The sequence below is a fragment of the Haemorhous mexicanus genome, chromosome 32 (genome assembly GCF_027477595.1).
Source record: "Haemorhous mexicanus isolate bHaeMex1 chromosome 32, bHaeMex1.pri, whole genome shotgun sequence".
NCBI classification, from domain to species: domain Eukaryota; kingdom Metazoa; phylum Chordata; class Aves; order Passeriformes; family Fringillidae; genus Haemorhous; species Haemorhous mexicanus.
This window is the reverse complement of record NC_082372.1, coordinates 3,031,213-3,053,820: the sequence shown is the minus strand read 5'-3', so window position 1 is coordinate 3,053,820 and position 22,608 is coordinate 3,031,213. Positions and strand designations below refer to the sequence as shown.

General features: G+C 56.6%; 2 protein-coding genes and 1 long non-coding RNA gene across 9 annotated transcripts; 1 reads left to right on the top strand and 2 right to left on the bottom strand.

The window, feature by feature from the left end:
- Window positions 1-2,548: 2,548 nt before the first annotated feature.
- LOC132340615 (uncharacterized) lies at window positions 2,549-6,946 on the bottom strand. 6 transcript variants are annotated; one of them, XR_009489903.1, is made up of 4 exons: window positions 6,807-6,946; window positions 4,930-5,239; window positions 3,859-3,939; window positions 2,549-3,115 (listed from the first exon to the last, which is right to left on the bottom strand). It is a non-coding gene; the product is annotated as an uncharacterized LOC132340615 (long non-coding RNA). The 6 variants fall into 6 exon arrangements; XR_009489904.1 differs by having other exon boundaries at window positions 4,930-5,084; XR_009489900.1 differs by lacking the exon at window positions 6,807-6,946 and having other exon boundaries at window positions 4,930-5,620.
- Window positions 6,884-9,933, top strand: LOC132340540 (uncharacterized). 2 transcript variants are annotated; one of them, XM_059871598.1, is made up of 2 exons: window positions 6,884-7,199; window positions 7,870-9,933. In XM_059871598.1, exons 1-2 carry the CDS (start codon window positions 6,884-6,886, stop codon window positions 8,595-8,597), a joined length of 1,044 nt encoding a protein of 347 aa, XP_059727581.1. In that variant the 3' UTR covers window positions 8,598-9,933. The 2 variants fall into 2 exon arrangements, with proteins under 2 accessions (XP_059727581.1, XP_059727580.1); XM_059871597.1 differs by having other exon boundaries at window positions 7,065-7,199; window positions 7,389-9,933.
- Window positions 9,934-11,664: 1,731 nt separating this feature from the next.
- On the bottom strand, window positions 11,665-13,563 carry LOC132340592 (uncharacterized). The gene is made up of 2 exons (XM_059871666.1): window positions 13,424-13,563; window positions 11,665-13,123 (listed from the first exon to the last, which is right to left on the bottom strand). Exon 2 carries the CDS (start codon window positions 12,853-12,855, stop codon window positions 12,187-12,189), a length of 669 nt encoding a protein of 222 aa, XP_059727649.1. The 5' UTR covers window positions 12,856-13,123; window positions 13,424-13,563; the 3' UTR covers window positions 11,665-12,186.
- Window positions 13,564-22,608: the final 9,045 nt, after the last annotated feature.

The following is a 22,608-nucleotide window of genomic DNA, read 5'->3' as shown; positions in this document are numbered from 1 at the left end:
CCGCGGTGGCCATGTCCTGCCAGGTGGCCCGGCGGGAGAGGGGACATCGCGGTGTCACCTGGCCACCAGCGGGCCACCAGCGGGCCACCAGCGGGCGTGGCCCTGCGGGGGGTGGGGCCTGGGGATGACGTCATCTCGCCCGCCCCTTCAGCGCGCGTTTTAAAAGGGGCGGTGACAGCGGCTGGGACAGGGGCTCGGGACAGGGACTGGTGTCACCGGAGTGTCCCCAGAGTGTCCCCAGAGTGTCCCCAGCTGCCATGGAGCCCCGCGAGTGAGACAATCCCAGCACGGTGGGGCAGGAGGGGACTGGAGGGACATGGAGGGTGGTGGAAGGGGACACGGACGGTGGCAGGAGGGGACAGAGGGTCACAGAGGGATCAGGAGGGAGTAGAAGGAAGGGGGGAGGTGACAGAGGGGTGGCAGTGTAGGGGACAATGGGGTGGGGGAGGGGGTGGCAGAGGGAACGAGGGGGTGGCAAAGGGAACAGAGGGGACAGCAGAGCCCTGCAGGGAGGAGCAAAGGGGACCCAGGGAGGGCACAGGGGCCACCGCAGGAGGCCACAAGTGCCACCAGGTCCCTGACACCTCCCCAGCTGTCCCCTCCCCAGCTGCTGGAGTGGCAGGTCACCGTGGTGGCCACCCTGGGCCAGCTGGTGGCCAGCACAGCCAGCCCTGGGGCCGTGGTGCTGGCCGTGTCCCCAGGGCTCCTGCACCTGGCCCTGGAGCTTCTCATCCGTGACCTCCGTGACACCCTGGACCAGGTCAGTGTCACCGGTGGTGCTGCTGTGTCACCTCGCTGGGCCGGGCCCTGGCCATCTATGAGAGCACCCAGGGGTCACCTGGCGCCAGGTGACAAGCGTGGCCAGCGACTGGTGGGGCTCGGTGGCCGCGCTGGTGCACGGCTGGTTCCGGCTGGTGGCGGAGGCCAGCGAGCTCTGGGACGCCTGCAGGGACGTGGCCAGCGGCCAGGCCACCAAAGGAGGCCACCAAAGAGGCCGTGGAAGGGGACCTGGGAGCCATAGTAAAGGCCATGGGAAAGGACATGGAAGGGGACATGGAAGGGGACATAGACAGGGACATAGAAGAAGGCACAGAAGGAGACACAGGAGAAGCCGTGGTGGCCCCCTGGCAGATTGTCACCACCAAGGTGAGACAGCGGGCGGAGGCGGCCCTGGGGCTGCTGGAGCGCTTGGTGGCCGCATGTGACGAAGCCACTGCGCTCCCCCGGGAGCTGCAGCACAGGGTTGGGGACATCGAGGCCACCCTTAAGGGGATAAATGAGGCCTCCCCTGATGTCCTCAAGGACTTGGTGGCCAAGGTGGCCGTGGCCGAGCGGCTGTGGGAGGCCAACGCCCGCCTGGCCATGCGTCACCTGGCGGGGACATTTCAGGACATCAGCACCACCTTCCGGAGTTGTGGCCGTGCTGGCCTCGCACACCGCGCGCTGGCCGAGAGGTGACAAAGAGCCATCGAGGACATCCCGGGGCTGCTGTGGGGACAGTGATGTCACTGCTGTGACGTCATTGGGGCAGTGACGTCACTGGGGACAATGACACTCAGGAATGCGTTTTTAGCCAAACTTTTTTATCCCTCGTTAAACTTTCACAAATCTCGAGGAGGGAACTTTGTTCTTCACACCGAGCTGCGATTTGGGGGGGCTGGGAGGGGTCCCCGGGCAGGCCCCGCTGCTGAGCGCTGACCCTGCCCCGGGGGGCGCCGGGACCCCCAAAAACTGCACCTGCACCCCCTCCAGTGCTCCCCCTCGAGCACTGACCCCCCCCCCTCACCGGGCACAGGGACCCCCCAAAAACTGCACCTGCACCCCCTCCCGACCCCCCCTCGAGCACTAACCCCCCCCTCACCGAGCACCGGGACCCCCCGCGCACCCGGACCGGGACTAGGTCCCCCTCGGGTACCGAACCCCCCCCAGCACCGGGCCCGGACCCCCCTGTGCCCCCCAGGGCTCGGGACACTCACACATCCCCCCCTCCCCCCCTCCTGGCCCCACCCCCACCCCGGTCCCGGGGCTGTTCCGGGGGGGGTCAAAGGGGGGGGGAGCAGAACCCCCGTGCGGGGGCAGCCCAGGTGTCCCCAGGTGAGCTTTGGGGGGGTCCCAGGTGAGGTTTGGGGTGTCCTGAGGAGATTTTGGGGGTCTCAGGTGAGAATTCCCAAAGATTTGGGGTTTCCCAGGTGTCCCAGGTGAGGTTTGGGAGGTCCTGAGGAGATTTTGGGGGTCTCAGGTGAGAATTCCCAAAGATTTGGGGTTTCCCAGGTGAGGACGGCTCAGGGGGGCCGAGGGAGGAGGGGCTGGGGGGGGTTTTGGGGGCGTCCCATGGGTGGGGGAGGGGCGGTGAGGGGGTGTTCCCGGGGAATTTGGGGGGGAGGAGGGGGCAGGATGACCCTCTAGGTGTTGACCACGCCCCCTTTTTAAGCCCCGCCCCGCGTTTCTAACACGGTTCCTTGCCGCGGGACATGCCCAGCAGTTGCCCCTCCTCTTCAGGCCCCACCCCCGCCCAAAGTCCCGCCCCCAATGGAGCCTTGACCACGCCCCCGGTTGGATTTTTATCGATGGAAACCAAAAATCACCACAAATCGACCCAAAAATAGAAACCCGGGGGAGATGGGGGGCATGGCCACACCTGTGACATCATGGGGAGGGTCCAGGTGGGATTTTGGGGGTCTCAGGTGGATTTGGGGGGTCCCAGGTGGTTTTTTGGGGGCATCGAGGTGTTCCTGAGTGGGTCCAGGTGAGTTTGGGTGGGTCCAGGTGTCCTTGAGAGAGATTCATGTGTCCCAGAGGCATTTCCAGGTGTTTTTGGGGTGTCCCAGGTACTCTTTAGGGGGATCCAGGTGTGCTCAGGAGGCCTCCAGGTGTTCCTGGGACAGTTTCAGGTGTCCTGGGGGCAGTTCCAGGTGTTCCTCTGTGGGTCCAGGTGTCTTTGGGGGATCCAGGTGTCCTGGGAGGGATCCAAGTGTGTCTGGGCAGGGTGCAGGTGCCCAGGTGTGCTGGGAACTGGTGATCCAGGTGTGCAGGAACCTGAACATCTGGGCAGGCTGGAACTCATGTGTGAGGGATCCAGGTGTGAGGGATCCAGGTGCCCAGGTGTGGGTGGGACCTGGTTATCCAGGTGTGTTATGTCACCTGGCTAGAACATTACCCACCCAGCCAGGAATGATGTCACCAGCTCACCTTGCCATGACATCACCTGCCCACACCCCCCCTCCTGCCCAGGTGTGACATGACCCCCGCCAGGTGTGACATCATCCAGGTTTGTGACCTCCAGGCTCACCTGGGTGTGACGTCACCGTCATACCCAGCTGTCCCCTCCCTCCTCATCTGTCCATACCCCCAGTATGATGTCATCAACTCCACCAGGTGTGATGTCACCCTACCAGATGTGATGTCATCCACCCTCCCCAGGTGTGATGTCACCTACCCCACCAGGTGTGATGTTACTAACTGCACCAGCTGTGATGTCACTCCCCAAGGTGTGAAGTCACCACCCCTCCCTGGGTTTGTCAGTCCCCAGATGGGCTGATGTCACACCTGTGACATCACCCTGAGTCCCCCTCGTGTCCCTGTCCTCCCACAGGTGGCTCTGTGTCTCATGAAGCTGTCCCTGCACCTGCCCAGGTGTGACAGGTGTCACTCAGGTGTGACATTACCTGTCCAGGTGTGACAGGTGTCACTCCCTACCTGTGCCCTGTCCCATGCCCCGTGTCCCTGTCCCCTCACAGGTGTGTGAGGCCCCTGTGCCTCACAGACCTGTCCCTGCACATGCCCAGGTGTGGCAGGTGTCACTCAGGTGTCACAGGTGTGTCTAAAGGTTGGAGATGGGGGGGTGTGTTCTATTCCTACCTGACGGGGCAGTTATCTGCTGTTCATGGGGCAGTTTTCTTTCTCTCTTCCACAGCCAATCCTCCCTCCAGGACACATCTTCTGTGAATGAGCCATTAATTATTAATTACCTTCTGTTCATGGGCCATCGAGGGTCACTCATGGCTGATAAAAACTCCATCATCCCATCGGGAGATGCTCCGCCCAGGGGGAGGAGCCAAGCACTCCTACCTGGAGAGAGTCAGATTTGGAACCCAGAGAGCCTTTCCCTCTGCCTTCCCAGAGGAGCAGCTTTCTCCTTCTTTTGGTTTTTGACTTCATTTTTATTTTTTTTTATTTTTGACTTTATTTTTGTTATTTTTATTTCTTACTTTATTTTTACTTTTTTATTTCTTATTTTTGTTTTTATTTGATTTTGATTTTATTTAGTTTTTATTTCTTTTTTTTGTTTTGGAGTTTTACTTTTGATTTTATTTTTATTCTTCATTTTATTTATGTTTTTATTTCTAATTTGAGATTATTTATTACTTTATTACTTTATTTTATTTTTGATTTTTGATTTTATTTTTATTCTTCAATTTATTTTTATTTATATTCTTCTATTTATTACTTTGTTTTATTATTTTTATCTTATTTTAATCTTATTTTAATTTTTATTTCTCTTTTAATTTTTTTATTTTATTTTATTTTTAATTTTATTTTTAATTTTATTTTTATACTTCATTTTATTTACATCTTATTTTTATTTCTATCTTTTTATTATTTATTATTTTATCTTATTTTTATTTCTGATTTTATTTTTATCCTTATTGTTATTTTTATTCTTATTTTTATTTCTATAGTTATTTTAACTATTTTACTTTATTTTATTTTATTTTAATTTATTTTAATTCATTTTAATTTAATTTTCCTTCCCAAATAAAGAACTGTCGCAGCGAGGGAGGCTCGGGGATCTCAATAGGAGAATTCAGCAAGCTTCGTTTATTGATTAGAGCATCAGACCTTTAAGCACAACACATAATAAGCTCATGAATATTCTGTAAGCTAAGCAATCTCCTGGTTATTCTTACTTCCTCATTCTTTACAACTTACATCTCTCTTTTCTCAGGCTCTGCTCTCGGCTACAGCACCTTGGTATCATAACACAGCCGTGCTCAAGGCCACGGCGTCTTCACAGTGCGGGGCCTCAGATTAGCTGGGTCTGGTCCTTTTCCAGTTCTCAGCGATCCAGAGCACGCCGACGTGACCTTTGTCATGGAACCAGTCCCCAGCAAAGAACTGTTAGTCCTGTTCCCATATCTTTGCCTGAGAGCCTTTTCATTTCAAATTTACAACAATGCAGAGGGAGACAGTTCACATTTTCCATTTCAGGGGTCTCCTGCCTTCCTCAGCACACACCTGTCTGTTCAAACCAAAACAATCCAAAATACCCCAAAATTCCATCCAAATACCATAACAGACCCTGAAATTACCCCAAATCACCCCAAAAGTTGCACCGAAATACCCTGAAATCCCATCAGGGACCCCAAAATTACCTCAAAATACCCCAAAATTCCATCAGGGACCCCGAAATTACCCCAAATCAATCCCAAAGTCCTGTCAGGGACCCCAAAATTACCCCAAATCACCCCAAAAATTGCACCAAAATATCCCAAAGTCCCGTCAGGGACCCCGAAATTGCCCCCAAATCCCTGAAATTACCACAAAATTACTCCAAAATCCAGTCGCAGGATCCCTGAAATCCTATCAGGGACCCTGAAATTGCACCAAAATCCCCCCAGATTACCCCCAAACCCCCCAAAATATGATCAAGAACCCCCCAAATCCCATCAGGGACACCCAAAATTCCATCGGGGACCCCAAAATTACTCCAAATACCCTAAAATGTCATCAAAATCCAATCAGGGACCCCCAAAATCTGGTCAGGGACCCCAAAATTACCCAAAAAGACCTTGAAATCCCATCAGGAATCTTCAAAATAAGCTCAGTGACCACAAAATGACCCCAAATCACCCCAAAACTGATCAGGGACCTCCAAAGTCCCCCAAAATCAGCCCAGCCCCCCCAAAATTCAGTAATGAACCCCCAAATCCTGTCACGGACCCCTTAAAATCCCCCCCCAAGTCCTTCAGGACCCCCAAATTCCTTCAGGACCCCATCAAATTTCCCCCCAAATCCCCTCAGGACCCCAATTCTCCCTCAGGACCCCCCAAAATCCCTCTCAAGCCACCCCACAATCCTGTCCGGATCCCCAAACCCCCTCAGGAGCCCCAATTCTCCCTCACAGCCACCCAAAATCCACCCCAAGCCCCTCAAGGCCCCTTCCCCAAATCCCCTCAGAACCCTCAATTCTCCCTCAGAACCCCCAAAATCCACCTCAAACCCCTTCAGGACCCCCAAGTCTCCCTGAGGAGCCCCCAGTCCCCCTCAGGACCCCTCACATCCCCTCAGCGCCCTCATACCCCCTCTCACATCCCCTCATGACCCCCAAATCCCCTCACAACCGCCCAAAACTCCCACAGGATCCCCCAAAATCACCCGCAAATCCCTTCAAGACGCCCTCAGATCCACTCAGATCCCCCAATTCTCTCTCAGAACCCCCAATTCTCCCTCACCAACTCCAAACCCCCTCACATCACCTCAGCGCCCCCAGTTCTCCCTCAGATACCCCAATCCCCCTCAGGACCCTCTAAATCCCCTGAGGACCCCCCAAATCCCCTCAGGATCCCCCAAGCCCTCTCACGCCGCCTCAGGACCCCCCAAACCCCCTCAGGACTCTCCACATCCCTTCAGAACCCACCAAACCTCCTCAGGAACCCCCATTCTCCCTCAGCACCCTCAGTTCGCCTTCAAGACCTCCAATTCTCCCTCAGGACCCCCCAGATCCCCTCAGGACCCCCCAAACCCCCTCCTAGCCGCCCCCACCCCTCTTCACGCCTGATGTCTCGCGAGAGAAGCAGCGCCGCCACCTTGGTTGAGGGCAGTCCGCCCGTTCCTCATAAATCCAGCCGGGAACGGCGGAATTAATCCACCTGGAAATGGCGAGATGGAGCCTGAATCCCCTGGGATGGAGCCTAAACACCCTGGGATGGAGCCTAAATTGCCTGGGATTCAGCCTAAAAAGCTCCCAAATCCAGTCTGGTGTTTCCCATGGATTAGGGCGGTACAGGTGAGGGGCGGTTCGGGGGCGTCACATCGCTCCGCCCCTTTCCGGCGCCTCCCGGTCCCGCTCGGGCATTTCCGCGCGCCGCTGCCGGAGCCGGTTCTGGGCCGGGACCGGCGCCTGTCCCGGGACTCGTTCGCCACCGGAGCGTCCCCAGAGCGTTCCCGCCGGGTCCCCAGTGAGCATGGCGTTCCGCCAGGTGAGACGGGGGGACGGGAGGAAGGGGGGGGAGGGACAGAGGGGACGTGGCGGGGAGAGGAGACGGGGGATGGTGAAAGGGGGTAGTGGGGGACAGGGGGAACACGGGGCTGGGGGTGGCATAGGGGACAGCGGAGCAGGGCAGGGGGTGGTAGACACGTCCCTGACACCTCCCGTGTCCCCTCCCCAGCTTCTGGAGGCTCTGGTGACCGTGGTGGCCACCCTGGGCGAGGTGGCGGCCACCGTGACCGGGTCACACAGGGGCGTGCGGCGGCGCGTGTCCCCAAAGTTCCTGCCCGCGGCCCTGAGGAGATTCACCCAGAGCCTCCGTGAGACCCTGGACCACGGCGATGTCACCTCCCTGGGTCACCGTGGTGTCCTCTCCCTGGGCCGGGCTCTGGCCGCCCTCGGGGCCACCCCTGGGACCACCCGGGACGATGTGAGAGCCGCGGCCAGGGCCTGGCGGGAGTTGGTGGCCGCACTCGGGAAGCGCTGGGAGCAGCTGAAAGAGGAGGCCGCCGAGCTGTGCAACACCTGCTGGGACGCGGCCCCCTCCCGGGCCAGGGACCTGTGGTTCGAGGCTACCTTCTGTAAAACGGTTTGGGACAACCTGGAGGCCACAGCCTGGTGGCCCCCGGTGACCCTGTGCAATGACGAGGGGGCCTCGGCAGGGGCCGTGCATGATGCCCAGGTGGCAGCGGCCAGCAGCGAGGAGGAGGCGGCCACCAGTGAGGAAGAGGAAGCTACCAGCGAGACCATGGACGAGGCTGTGGTGGCCACCATTGAGGAAGAGGAAGCTACCAGCGAGACCATGGACGAGGCTGTGGTGGCCACCATTGAGGAAGAGGAAGCTACCAGCGAGACCATGGACGAGGCTGTGGTGGCCACCATTGAGGAAGAGGAAGCTACCAGCGAGACCATGGACGAGGCTGTGGTGGCCACCATTGAGGAAGAGGAAGCTACCAGCGAGACCATGGACGAGGCTGTGGTGGCCACGAGCCAGGCGAGGGCAGCTACCAGGACGGTACATTGGGCAGTGGTGGCCTTGGGGCCACTGAAGCGCTTGGTGGACGTGTTTGGCAAAGCCGTCGAGTTCACCTGGGTCATGCATTACCAGCTCGAGGAGATCGAGGACGCCCTGCAGTGGACAGAGGAGTTGTTCCCTGATGTCCTTGAGGACTTGGTGGCCAAGGCGGCCAAGTTTGAGCGGCTGTGGGATGCCAGCGCTCACCTGGCCTCGCATCACCTGCTGCCCACACTGTGGGATATCCATGCCCTCCTCTTGAGTCCCTATGGTGGCCCTGGTGGCCCCGGTGGCCCGGGTGGCCCTGGTAGCCGCGCAGTGGACGAACGGTGCCAAAAAGCCATTGAGGACATCCCGAAGCTGCTGCAGGGATAGTGATGTCACTGCTGTGTTGTCATCAGTGCAGTGATGTCACTGGAGAGACTTGTGGACACTTGAGTGCCACCAGCTCCTTGAGTGCCACCAGTGCCTCGTGTCCCCAAGAGCCCCTCAAGTGCCACCAGTGCCTCGTGTCACCAAGAACCCCTCAAGTGCCACCAGCTCCCTGAGTGCCACCAGCTCCTTATGTTACCAAGAGCCCCCCGAGTGTCACCAGGACTGGCCCAGCCCCCGTGTGCTGGGTCCCTGGTGTCACCGGGGTCTCTCTCTGTGTCTCATGCTGCCCTCGGACACCCACCGGGACCCCACTGAGCACCGGGACCCCCCTCAGGACCCCCCCTCAGGACCCTGGAGTTTCCCCTCCTCATGCACCGGCACCACCGGACCCCCAGAGGAGCTGGGACCACTGGAGATCTCCCCAGATCACGGAGCACCAGGACCCCCCTCGTGCACCAGCACCAGGACTGGACCCTCCTCGAGCACCATGACCCCCCTGTGCATTGACCCCCCCTCACTGAGCACCAGGACTGGGACTGGAGCCCCCCTCGAACCCTGGGACCTTCCCCTGGGCACCGGGACCCCCCTGGGCCACACCACCCCCGAGCACCAGCACAGGGACCGGACCCCCTCTCGTGTACCAACCCCCCAAGCACAGGGACCGGACCCCCCTTTGTGCCCCCCACCCATCACGGGGGTTCTGACCCCTCCCCTTTGACCCCCCTGGAGCCACGGGACCCCTGGGAACAGCACCTGGACTGGGGGGGGAGCCCTGGAGAGCTACTGGGGGGGCTCCGAGCACTGGGGGGACACAGGGGGGTCCCCAGCACTGGGGGGTCCCTTGGGGCTTGGTCCTGTTCCCCCCCGGGACCCGCCTCTGAAAAACAGGGGTCAGAATTGAAATTTTATAAAAGTTTGTTAAGGGATAAAATCCTGGTGCTAATTGCCAAAAGGTCCCCGTTAATTAAGCCATGTTCTTTACGTCCTGTTACATCATGGAGGTTCATGCATATTCATGAGGGCTTATGCATATTCATAATATATTATTGATCTAAATATATATATGAGTAATAAAATACAAATGTAATATATATTTTATAAAAATATTTTACAATAATATATTTTATACCAACAGAATTTATATTTATATATATTTATATATTAATTTATATTATCTAAAATTAATATTTTTATATATAAATATACAAATATTTTTCTATGTTCTGTATGAATTATTTTCAAACATTTCTGTGAGTTCAGATGTTCTTTTGTTTGGTTTTAACCCTTGACTTGCCTCCACGCCATCTTTGCATTAAACCAATTTATTTTATTTCTCCTTGCGGTTCCATCGTGTCGTGTTTTCACTCTCTGGTGACGGGAGAAGAATTCATAAATTCTTCTTTTTTTCACTTTTTTGGCACTGGGATGGAACAGGTGACACTGGGACATGACTGGGAACACTGGGACAGGGACACTTGGACAGGATGAGTGACACTGGGATGGGACTGGGTTGGTGACATTGGGCTGGTGGCACTGGGATGGTGGCGCTGGGACAGAACTGGGGACACTGGGGTGGTGACACTGGGCTGGAACTGGTGGCACTGGGACACAACTGAGACCACTGGGACAGTGGGACAGGATTGGCGACACTGGGATGGCACTGGGCTGGTGACATTGGGCTGGTGGCACTGGGCTGCTGACAGTGGGACAGAACTGGAGACACTGGGGTGGTGACACTGGGCTGGAACTGGTGGCACTGGGAACACTGGGATGGGGACACTGGGCTGGCACTGGCTTGCTGATGTCAGCATTAATTAATTAATTAACCCCCCAAGCTCCAATTGTTTGTGAAGGCAAATCTCTTTTTGCATCCATCACTCAGGAGAAGCCTTCCCATTGTTCCTTTGATCTCTCATGTAAAATAAAATGAAGCCACAGGGACTAGCTTCTTAGCTGGATAGCTGGTCCCCCGTAGGGTAAGTGCCCCAGGCAAGCAGTCTCAAGGCCGGATACCTCAGCCCTATGGAGGCTGGGTGCCCTAGGCCAGACTGTGGCACAGCCGTGACCCCTAGCAAGCTTAGTGATTGTCAGCTCATAGTGAAAATCAGCTCTTTTATGATTTCAGCTCTTAGCTTGCTCGTAGGGGCTGTGGCTGGCTGTGGCTTCTGGAAGGCAGACGAAAAGAGAGAGAAGGCGGCCAAGGGTTCCACGATGGTTTATTCTGAGGGTCTTGCGAAGGGTCTTGAAGCTGCTCTTCTAAGGGAAATGGGCCAAGACAGCCTCTTTTATAGGGTTAGGGAGGATTGAAAACTGACCAATTGTAAGGGTTAGGGAAACTAGCCTATGGGGTCACAGAGAGATAAGCAGGCCTGGAGGACCAGAGTGAGGACTCCTGGTTCAATTCCTATGACTCAGCAATTACCTATCTCTAAACATCCCTCCACGGAGCCGTAGCCGGCCCTGCGCCTGCTACACTCTCAGAGCCGGTTCGATCTCCCCGCAGAGCCAGAGCCGATGTCCAAGGAATGGCACCTGCCGGAGAGGGGCGGGGTGAAGTGACATCACAATCCCAGGCCCCGCCCCCCATATGGCCATGGCCCGCTGGTGGCCCGCTGGTGGCCAGGTAGGTGTCCCCTCCCCCCGCTGGTCCACCTGGCAGGACAAGGCCACTGCGGGCAGGGCCAGCAGCAGGGGACCATCCTCGGCCACCCCTGGGGACACTGCAGGGACACGGGGACACCGCACAGGTGGCACCAGGGACATGGCAGTGCCACCAGCCCAGTGCCACCAGTTCAATCCCAGTGTCACCAGTTCAATGCCAGTGTCCCTGTGCCGCTGACACCAGTCCTCTCCCGGTGTCCCCGCTTCAATCCCAGTGCCACCAGCCCAGTGTCCCCAGTTTTCCATCCCACCCAGGGTTTCCAAGGGGAAATCTCTCAGTGACAGCGCCTTGAAGCAGCTCCCTGGCTGTGCTCCCCTCAAGGAATGTTGGGATGGCTTTATTGGCCACTCGTCCCTCAGTGGGGTCAAGTGATGTGTCTGACACAGAGTTCAGAGCAGCCCAGTCTGATTTATATAGAGGACATTTATTTATGTATTTGCTTATTTATTTATTTATTTATTTATTTATTTATTTATTTATTTATAGGTTATATGGTGCACACATGAACTGACAGATTATATTGCACCAACCAGCAGCTACAAGGAATCACCAATAATCAATATCAGTATCAAACACCATATCAAATTGCTGGTGATCAATAACAATGTGCAAAAGGCAATACAAAAGTGCAAAAGGCAATTATTAAACTGTCATTTATGACCCAGCTGGGCTGCAGGCACAGTGGAAAGCTGGAAGCTCTTGAGAGGACTCATTCACCCCTGTCCTCTGTCTCTGGGTGTCCCCAGAGTGTCCCTGAGTGTCCCCAGTGACATCACCCCAGGAATTCCCATCTGGATTTGGGACAATTTCAATGAAAATTCCCAGAAAATTCCCCAAATCTGTCTCAAATTCCAAGCAGGGAGGGGACAAGTGACACACTGGTGTCCCTGATGATGTCACTGCCCCAATGATGTTTCAGTGGTGACATCACTGTCCCTGCAGCAGCCTTGGGATGTCCTCGATGGCTTTTTGGCACTGCTCGGCCACCGCGCGGCTGCCGGGGCCACTGGGACCACCCGGGTCACCATAGAGACTCAAGAGGAGATTGTGGATGTCCCCAAGTGTCCCCTGCAGGTGACACATGAACAGGCAGGTGCTGGCCCTCCACAGCCACTCAAACTTGGCCACTTTGGCCACCAAGGCCTCAGGGATATAGGGGAACGCCTCCTCTGTCCCCTCCAGGGTGGCCTGGATGGCCCCAAGCCAACACTGCAGCTCCGAGAGGAACAACCTGGCTCTGTCACATGCGGCCACCAAGCACTTCAGGGGCCCCAGGGCCACCTCCACCCAATGTCCCCTCCTGGTGGCCGCCCTCGCCTGGCTGGTGGCCACCACAGCCTCTCCCACGGCCTCATTGGTGGCCACAGCCGCCTGGGCCTCGTGCGCAGCCCCCACCAAGGCCATCTCCTGCCTGTCAAGGGCCACTGGCCGGCATTGGGCCGTGGCCACCACGCTGTCCCCCGCTGTCCCCCTGCAGGTGGCCTCGTCCCGCGGGTCCCCGGCCCAGGTGGTGGCGGTGGCCTCGGCGTTGGCCGCGTCCTCGCAGGCGTCACGGAGCTCAGTGGCCTCCCTGGTCAGCCGTTCCCAGCTCGCCATGAGTGTGGCCACCACTCCCGCCAGGCGCTGCCCGTGGCTCTCACATCAGCCCAGGTGGCCTCTGGGCTGGCCCCAAGGGTGGCCAGGGCCTGGCCCAGGGAGGGGACACCGCCGTGGTCCAGGGTCCTATGGAGGTGCCAGCTGAATCTCCTCAGGGCCGTGTTCGGGGACTTTGGGGACACTCGCTGCCACACATCCCTTACTGACCCAGTCTCGTGGCTGCCACCTCGCCCAAGGTGGCCGCCACAGACACCAGAACCTCCAGCACCTGGGGAGGGGACAGGGGAGGTGTCAGGGACCTGGTGGAACTTGTAGCCTCCTGCGGTGGCCCCTCTGCCCTCCCGGGGTCTCCTTTGTCTCCTCCTGCAGGGCTCTGCTGTCCCCTCTATTCTCTTTGTCCCCCCCTCGTCCCCTCTGCCACTACCTGCCACGCCCCGCTCTCCCCCCTCCCCCGGCTACCCTCGGTCCCCTCCACCCCTCTGTCACCTGCCCCCTTCCTGCCACGCCCTCCTGTCCCCTCTGTCACCCGCGTCCCGTCCTCCCCCAGCCCGTGCCGGGGCTGTCGCACCTCTTGGAGCTCCATTGCCGCTGGGGACACTCCGGGGACACTGCGGGACGCTCCGGGGGTGAACACGCCCGGGGATCAGTTGGGGACACGCAGGAACGTGGCACGGCCGAAGAGGGAAAGTGGGAAGAGGTGACGTCACCACCCCCCCCCCGCCCGCGGAGCCAGGGCGGGGTCCCCAATGTCCCCCCGATGTCCCCAACGGGACCCCGGTGTCCCCTGAGTGTCCCCGACAGAACCTCGATGTCCGTCCAAGGTCCCCTACAAAGCCCAAGTGTGCCCCCCGATGTCCTGTTGGGGACACTGGGAACACACCGGGGTCCTGTTGGTGACACTGCAGGGCCATCGGGGACATCGTGGTGACCCAAAACGGGACAGAGGACGTCAGGGTGGCCCCGGTGTCCCCAAGAAAAGAACACGGGGGCGTCCCCAAGGTCCCCAATGTCCCTCGGTGTCCCTGTGCCCCAATGGTGACAGTGCCACCCCTGTGCCCGCACCCCATCCCTACCCCTGCCCTGCCAGCACGGCCTGGGCCACCTCCAGCCTCCGTGTCACCTCCTTGTGTCCCTCCCCTAGTGTCCCCAAGGTCACCACGATGTTCCCGAGCGCCCGGGCAGCGCTGGGGAAGCCCTGTCCCCGTGTCCCCCATGGCGTCACCTCCCTGTCCGGGTGACAGCAGCCACCAAGAGCCCCAGCGCCAGCATCACCTCCTCCAGCAGCCCCAGCACATCCGCCGTGGCCTCGTTGGTGGCTGCAGCGGCCTCGGCGCTGGTCCTGGTGGCTGCCACCCGCCACACGCGGTCCCGCAGGCGCAGGGCCATGTCCCGCTGGTGGCCCGCAGCAGTGGCCAGGTGATACCACAATGTCCCCAAGGCCCGCAGAGCCACCTGGCAGGACACGGCCACCACAGTCAGGGCCAGCAGCAGGTGACCATCCTCAGTCACCCCCAGCGCAGTGCAAGCTGAGTCCAGGGACGCTGTGGGGACATGGAGACACCGCAGAGGTGGCACCAGGGACACAGCAGTGCCACCTGTCTAGTGGCACCACAGTGGTCGCCCCAGGGACAGAGCAGTGCCACCAGTTCCATCCCAGTGCCACCAAGCCAGTTCCATCCCAGTGCTCTCAGTGCCAGCCCAGTGCTATCGCCCCATTGTCCCCATACCAATGTCACCATCCCAGTCTTCCCAGTCCCCTCTCACTGTCCCCAGCTGACGCCCAGTGTCCTCAGTTCCAGTGTCCCCAGGGCTGTCCTGGTGCCACCAACCCAGTGTCATCATTCCAGTGCCAACCGCCCAGTGTCCCCAGTTCCATCCCAATGCCCCAACCCAGCGTCACCAGTTCCAGGCCAGTGCCACCAGTCCTGTCCCACTGTCATCACCACAGTGCTGCCAGCCCAGTGTCACCAACACAGTTCCAGCCGTGTCCTCAGTCCTGCCCCAGTGCCACCAGCCCAGTTCCATCCCTGTCCTCCCAGTGCCACCACCCCATTGTCCCCATACCAATGACACCATCCCAGTGCCACCAGGTTCACCCCAGTGCCCCCCACCCTGTCCCAGTGTTCCCCCCCAGTGTCCCCAGTCTTGTCCCACTATCCTTGTCCACTTCCCTGCCAGGACCCTGATTTGGAATTGGTTTTTTTATTGTTTTTGGGGATCCAGCAGGATTTGGGGTCTGGGCTTTGGGTTTGGTTGGGATGCAGGGTTTGGGTTTATTTGCAATAATTTATTGGGACACAGAATCATCTGGAATTTGGGAGCATTTGGGATCCAGGATTTTGGATCTGAGATCATCTGGGATTGGCTTTTGGGGATCCAGCAAGATGTGTGGTCTGGGGTTTGGGATTGTTTGGGATCCAGGATTTGAGATCTTTTAGGATACGATTTGGGGTATCCAGCAGCATTTGGGATCTGGGAAGTTTTGGATCCAGGATTTGGGAATTGAGACCATTTGGGGTTATTTCTTGGGATCCAGCAGGATTTGGGATCGCCTGGGACCCTCGGTGTCCCCAACCCATCCTGATGTCCCCAGGGGGTCCTTTTTTCCCCCCTTCCCAGGCTCCCCTTGAAACCCTGCCCCTTTCCCATGCCCCAACCTTTGCTCACCAGGCCCCGCCCAGTTTCATTTCTGGCCAGGCCCCTCCCCTTTCCCGCACTTCATTCCTTGCCCTCCAGGCCCCCATTCCTTGCCCGCCTTTTCCTGCACCTAGGGCCACGCCCCTCTGCTCCCCATTGGTCGGTGCTCCTGGGGCTCCGCCCCTTTCCTACACTCCCATTCCTCACCTTTCCAACCCCTGCCCCGTCCCTCTGTGGGCGTGGCTACAAGACCAATCGGCTTTGATTGACAGCGGCGGCCCCGGGGGCTTGGAGCCAGCCCGGCCCCTGCGGGGCCCAACGTAGGCCGGGGGCTCGGGGGGCCCGGGGGAAGGGCAGGGGCTGGGGACTTTCAGGGGGGTTCAGCCAATGGGGGGGGGGGGCCCAGGGGATTCCGGGGGGGGTCGTGGTGATGGGAGAAGGGAGTCCTATGGATTGTGGGGTCCTGGTGAGTGGGAGGGCAGTGGCGGGGAGGGGGTCCCATGGATAGTGGTGGCGGGGTCCTGGCGCACAGGGGGGAGCTCATGGATCGGGGGGGTCCCAGCGCTTTGGGGGAATTGGTGAAGAGGGGGAGCAGTGAATGGAGGGACCCTGGTAAATTGGGGGGTGGTCCTTGGTGATAACGGGGCGGGGGGCGGAGGCAGGGACTCAAGGGACCATTAGGCAACCAAGAAATCGGCTACACAGTGCACGCAGCAACGGATAGATTATATTGCACCAGGGAGCAGCTGCAAGGGATTATCAGTCATCAATATCTATCAAGCACCATAGCAAAATGCTTGTGATCATTAATAACGTGCAAAAGCCAATACAGAAATGCAAAAGCCAGTTATTATATTGTCATTTATAACCCCGCTCCACTGCAGCCACAGTGGAAACCTGCCTCTGCTGCAAGGCACTGAGGGGGCTCATTCACCCCCTGACCCGCCACCATGTCCCTGTGTGTCCCTGAGCATCCCAAGTGACAGTACCCCAGGAATTCCCATCAGGACTTGGGACAATTTCAGTGAAAAATCCCAGAAAATTCCCCAAATTTGTCTGAAATACCATGTGGGGAGTGGGGAGGGGACAGGTGATGCCAGCCAAGTTCCCGATGATGTTACTGTCTCCGATGACATCACAGTGGTGACGTCACTGTTCCCACAGCAGCCTCGGGATGTCCTCAATGGCTTTCTGGCATAGCTCGGGCACCACACGGGCATCATCAGCTGCAGGTTGATAATAGAAAGCCCAGTAGAGGCCCTCCATATCCTGAAGTGTCTCCAGCAGGTGACGCGTGGCCAGACGGGCGCTGGCATCCCACAGCCGCTCAGCCTCGGCCACCTTGGCCATCCAGGTCACACGGAAATCGTGGGATGGCTCATTTGTCCCTTTCAGGGCAGCTTTGATGTCCTGAACCCTGAGCTGCAGCTCCCGAGGGAACTCAGTGGCTTTGTCACATGCGGCCACCAATTGCTCCAGCGGCCCCAGAGCCGCCTCTGCCCGCTCTCTCACCATGGTGGCCACCTCGGCCTGGCTGGTGTCCACCTCGGCCTCTCCCATGGCATCTTCTATGGCCACAGCGGTGCCCTCACCGGTGACCGCGTCCCTGCAGGCATCCCGGAGCTCAGTGGCCTCCTCCAGCAGCTGGAACCAGTTGTCCATGACTGTGGCCACCGACTTCTGCCAGGTCCTGGCCACCTTTGTCACCTGGGCCCAGGTGGTCCATGGGGTGCTCTCATAGGCGGCCAGGGCCTGGCCCAGGGAGGTGAGAGTTTTGTCGCGCCGGAAGGTGACATCGCGGTGCCACCGGGTGACACCAACGTGGTCCAGGGTGTGACGGAGGTGAATGGAGAAGGCCGCCAGGTTCGTGTGCAGGGAGCCCAGGGCCCCGCCAGGACACCTCTCAGGACACGGCCACAGCCGCAGCATATCGCTTTCCAGCATCGCCGTGGTGGCTGCCACCTTGCTCAGGGCGGCCACCACGGTGACCAGCGACTCCAGCAGGGATGGGAACAGCTGAGGAGGGGACAGGGGAGGTGTCAAGGACCTGGTGGCACTTGTGGCCTCCTGTGGTGGTCCCTTTTTGCCCTCCTGGGGTTCCCTTTGTCCCCTCCTTGGAGGCCTCTGCTGTCCCCTCTGTTCCTCTGTCACCCCCTCATCCCCTCCTGCCCCCCCCCCCCCACCACCCCGGTCCCCTCTGTCCCTCCTGGCCCCTCCTGCCACCCCCCCGTGTCCCCTCTGTCCCCTCCCGCCCCCCGCACCAGGATTGTCGCACCTCGTGGGGCTCCATGGCTGCTGGGGGACATGGCGGGGACACCTTGGAGACACTCTGGTGACACTCTCGGGAGCGAACACACCCGAGTGACAGTCAGGGACTCGCCCGAATGGGGCGTGGCTGGGGGGGTGGGGAGAGGTGAGGGAAAGGTGAGGTGACCCCCCGGCACAGCCCCTTTCTGGTAGGGCCAGGGAGGGGTCACCAATGTCCCCCTGATTTCCCCAATGGGACCCCGATGTCCCCTGAGTGTCCCTACATGGCCCCGGTGTCTCCTCAGGATCCCGAACAACGCCCAAGTGTCCCCTGATGTCCTGTTGGGGACACTGTGGAAACATTGGGGACATTGTGGTGACCCAAAACTAGACAGGGGACATCAGGGTGGCCCCGGTCTCCCCAAGGGAAGGACACAGGGGTGTCCCCAAAGTCCCCAATGTCCCTTGGGATGTCCCCGTGCCCCAGCAGTGACACTGCCACCCGCGTGTCCCCACCCTGTCCCTGTCCCAACATATCTGTGTCCTGTCCCTCACTTTGCTCAAGACTTTCGCAGTGACTTTGGGCAAATTGCCTCCCTGTACCTCAGTTTATCTGTAAAGCCTCAGGCATGTGAAGATAATGAAGATGCAATGGCCATTGAGGGGCTCTTGTAATGTGACCATCACCAATTCAAATAAAAGGCGGGAGATTTGAAAATGAGGAAAAGGAATAATTTAGTTAAGCTATAGAAACAATTGCCACCAAATATTATAAGGGCCAAACCTCATATGAGTTCCAGAAGCGAATGGACAAGTCTATGTTTCAATGAAGTCTATTAGGCTCAGATTTACTGGTTGTCCTAACCCTAACTCTGTCCCTACCCCTGCTCCGCCAGCGCCCCCTGGGCCACCTCCAGCCTCTGGTCACGTCTTTGTGTCCCTCCCCTGGTGTCCCCAAGGCCACCACGATGTTCCCGAGCGCCCGGGCAGCGCTGGGTGAGCCCTGTCCCCGTGTCCGCCAAGGCGTCACCTCCCTGTCCCGGGTGACTGCGGCCACCACCGTCCCCAGCGCACCTCGCGGGGCTCCATGGCCGCTGGGGACACTCCGGGGCGGGGACGCGCCCGGGGGACACTCGAGGAACAGGCGGAGACGCGGCGGGTCCGGCTCCCGCTGCGACCCCTCAAGCCCCGCCGGTCGGGCCCCCGCCGCTGTCACCGTCACCGCCGCGGTCACAGCGAGGGCCGGGCCGGGGCAAGGGGACAGCGGCGTGAGCAGCCCCCGGCCCCGGCCGGAGCAGGAGGCGGCGGGCAGAGCCTTCTGCCGAGCGGGCGGCGACGGAACCTCCGCAGGGAGCGGGGATCGCTCCGCTCTCAGCCCGCGGGTTTCCATGGCAACCGGGAACTCCCGGGAGCTGACTCACGACATGACGTCACCGATCGTGCAGGGACACAGCCCGGCTGCCACGGCGCTGGGAGTCGCGCTCAGCGATTTCAGACCTGGCATCGGTGGGAGCAGATCTGATATTCCAGCACAGTCAGCAGAGCCGGACCGCTCTTGCTCGAGCGGCCTCGAGGAGGAGGAGGATGAGACCGAGGAGATCATTGCTGCTCTGAGCAAGCCAAGGAAAGAAGGGAAATATATGGACTGATCTAAATGTGCATTTAGTGTTGGCCACGCCCATGGAGCCATCTGGAAGGAGAGGGGAGTTCTGGGCGCTGAAGGGAATCAAATCAAACACGCTGAACAAATATTCGCCCTCTCAGAGAGCATTAAGAAGGCCGCAGAAGTAGCTGTCATGCATTGTAGAAGTCACCAAAAAAGGAAAACCACTCTGAAACTGGGAAATCACTTTGCTGATAAAGCAGCAAGAGGAATTGCAGAAAAAGGTATTCTTGCAGTAATTCCACAAAGAGAGATTAATTTCTCGGGGTTCACCCCAAAATATGACCAAGCAGACCACAAACTAATTAAGTTCCTTAAAGCTGATGTGAAAAACACCAATCACTTGTTTTTTAAAATTTTAAAGATTTAATAGTAATAAAATAGTTATAAAAATAGTAATACAATTAGAGTAATAATAATTTAGACAATTTGAATTAAGACAATATGAGACAATAAAAACAAAGAGTTACGGACGTCCAGGTACCTTTTTCTGGGCAGGAAAAGCCCCAAAATGGACACTCGTTAACAAAGGATTAACCCTTAAAAACAACAGCCAGCTGCATATTCGTACACTTCATGCATGATGTATAAATTCCATTCAAACACAAGATTCGGCCTGGTCATCCTCAACTTCTTCCTCCTAATCCTAACAGCCCCTTCGAGGTGGGAAGAAGTTAGTTCCTTCTGATAAGGGAGCAATAAATTCTTTTTCTCCGAAAGATTTAGGTGTCCTGTGGCTGCTATCTCGCTGCAAGTCCTTTCTTTAAAAAAAGTATCCTACATAGCATAGTTTCTATTTTAACAATTTTTATAACCTAAAACTATATTTAACACACTACTGAAGAGAATTAATACAGCATCACTTTCTAACACAACACATATAATATTCATTTTAATATTTGCAAAAAGCCAATCGTAAAATACGCATTTTTCACACTGAGGTCGCAGAAAGTGGAAGGGCTGTTACACCAGTGAACCAGGTTGTAGTCCCACCCTGATCCTTTGGGAGCTAGCTCAGAGAGAACATGAAAACATCCATTTTGGGGTTGAAAATCTTCTGAAACATCTAAAAAAGGTAGTAATAGGAAAGGGAATGACTGATATTCTACAATCAGTAGTGATCAAATGTGAGATCTGCTGTAAAAACAACCCTACATGAGGAAAAGAGTTGTGTTAGGAATAACAAAGGCAGGGGATCTTCCTGGAGATTAATATTTTTGTAGATCATGATTAAGTGCTTAACGTGTGGGAACCCCTCTTCATAGTCTCTGCACGCCTTACAAAGCTCTTTCAATCTTCTATCAATCATGGATTCCCACTTTGGGTTCCTCCTCCTTTTGTAGTGGACAGGGGCTGCCAGGATCTGCCAGCCTCCCTGCAGTCTCCCAGGCCCCTTCTCCGGCCGCCGGCTGCCGCACCTCTGCCCAGTGAGCCTCAGGCTCAGCACTGGAGTCTGAGGAATCACTGTCCTCCGAGGAGGAAGAGGGAGGTCTTTTGGTAGAGGAATGGTGCTCCTGGATAACCGGTGTGAGCCGGTGTTGGGAGCTGTTGGTAGCTAAGACGGCTGCCTTCTGGCCACTATCATGCCCACTTCCAGTTCCATTGATGTGGGAACTCGAAGTGTCACGGCCACCAGGGCTGGAGACTGAAGCAGGGAAGGTGGAGACCACGAGGGGAGAGCCAGGGCCCACCTTGGGAAGGGTGGTGCTGATGGCAAGGGGCAGTCCCAACGCAGGGGTGACCATCGACAGGGTGGGTGGAGAGGAACATGTCGCAGGGGAGGAATTCAATGACAGAGGAACTCCTGGAATGGAGAGAGGAGGAGGAGGGAGGTCCTGGGGGCCGTTTTGTAATGGTAAGATGAAATTGGCACCACTTGGGCTAAGATGCCAGGTCCCCTCACAGGCCAGTGCCATCTTGGCTAATAAAACTGGACAGGGGAAGTGGTAAGAGGGCATAGGAAGGAGGGTTAGGTTCGGGCTCAGGATGGCATGGCCAGCACCATCCTGAGAGAAGGACAGGAGAGGTCGAGGCACAGCAGAAAGCTGGTGGCATTCCTGCTCCTCTTGGTGGGTTCTGTCACTCGACCTCCCCTTAGGGGACGAGGGACTAGGGACATGAGGGGAGGAACACAGCAACTGGGGAGACAACTGGGGATCTAAACGTGTAACCTCTCCTGAACTCTCCCCTGATTTTTTGATTGAATCATAAATAGAACAAAAAAGATGATAAAACAGACTTTTTTCAATGGAACAAAAACAAGGATAAAACTTCCCAACCTTAAAAATTCCCTCCATTTGTAAAACAAATAACTTTACCCCAACATTATCCCAAAATCCAAGTGATAAAACTGATTCCTTTATAACATTTGCAAAATATTTTGAAAGAAAATGAACAAAAGCTTTAAAATTCCCCTTTGAAAAAGGAATTCCCTGAGCAACAAGGGTTATTTTAACTTGGGTATAAATCTCCCGCTGCAGAATGGTGAGTTTTGTGCCCATTCTACAGTCTTCCCATCCACAAGATTTAAAATGAGAAAACAAAAGAAAAGGGTTGCTGCTTCCTGGGCACACTTTTCCTCACAGCTTTTATGAAACATCACCTGCTGGTGGGGTGGCATTACAAGCCTGATTAGGGTATACACATCAGCTGGAATAAATGTGCTAGAGGTAAAAATATACTGCAGCAGTGACTGTGCAAGCTGGGATTTTAAGCCAAATTGTGAGATTGCATTTCTTACCCTCTCTAAAATCTTCCAATCAAAAGGTTCCCAAATTCTACCTCCACCATTAGTTACTACAGGAAAAGCCTGTAAATCATTTGTGACAAAAGTCCCTTTTATAATCGCTTCTGTAATAACCCCCTGCCACTTGCTTTTTGCCACAGCATGCTGGAGATGCCTTAAAGCAAATCATCTCAAACTACCCCTCATGGATCCTACTACAATGCATCTTTCACAGTTCTCTTTCTTCAAAGTATCTAGGGATTTTTGCAAGGCCATCTTTTGAAACTTTTTTCTAGCTCCATTTCTCTCTCAACAATATCTGTCCTATTCCATGGCATTTCTAAATCAGCATTTCTTGTCTCAAGGTTTGTATACATATGCACACTGTGTGGGCCTTCTGTCAGGGCCTGAGAACTCTCTACAAATCCATTTCCCACATTACCCCTCTCTCTTGAACAGAAACAACTTCTTGGATGGCCTG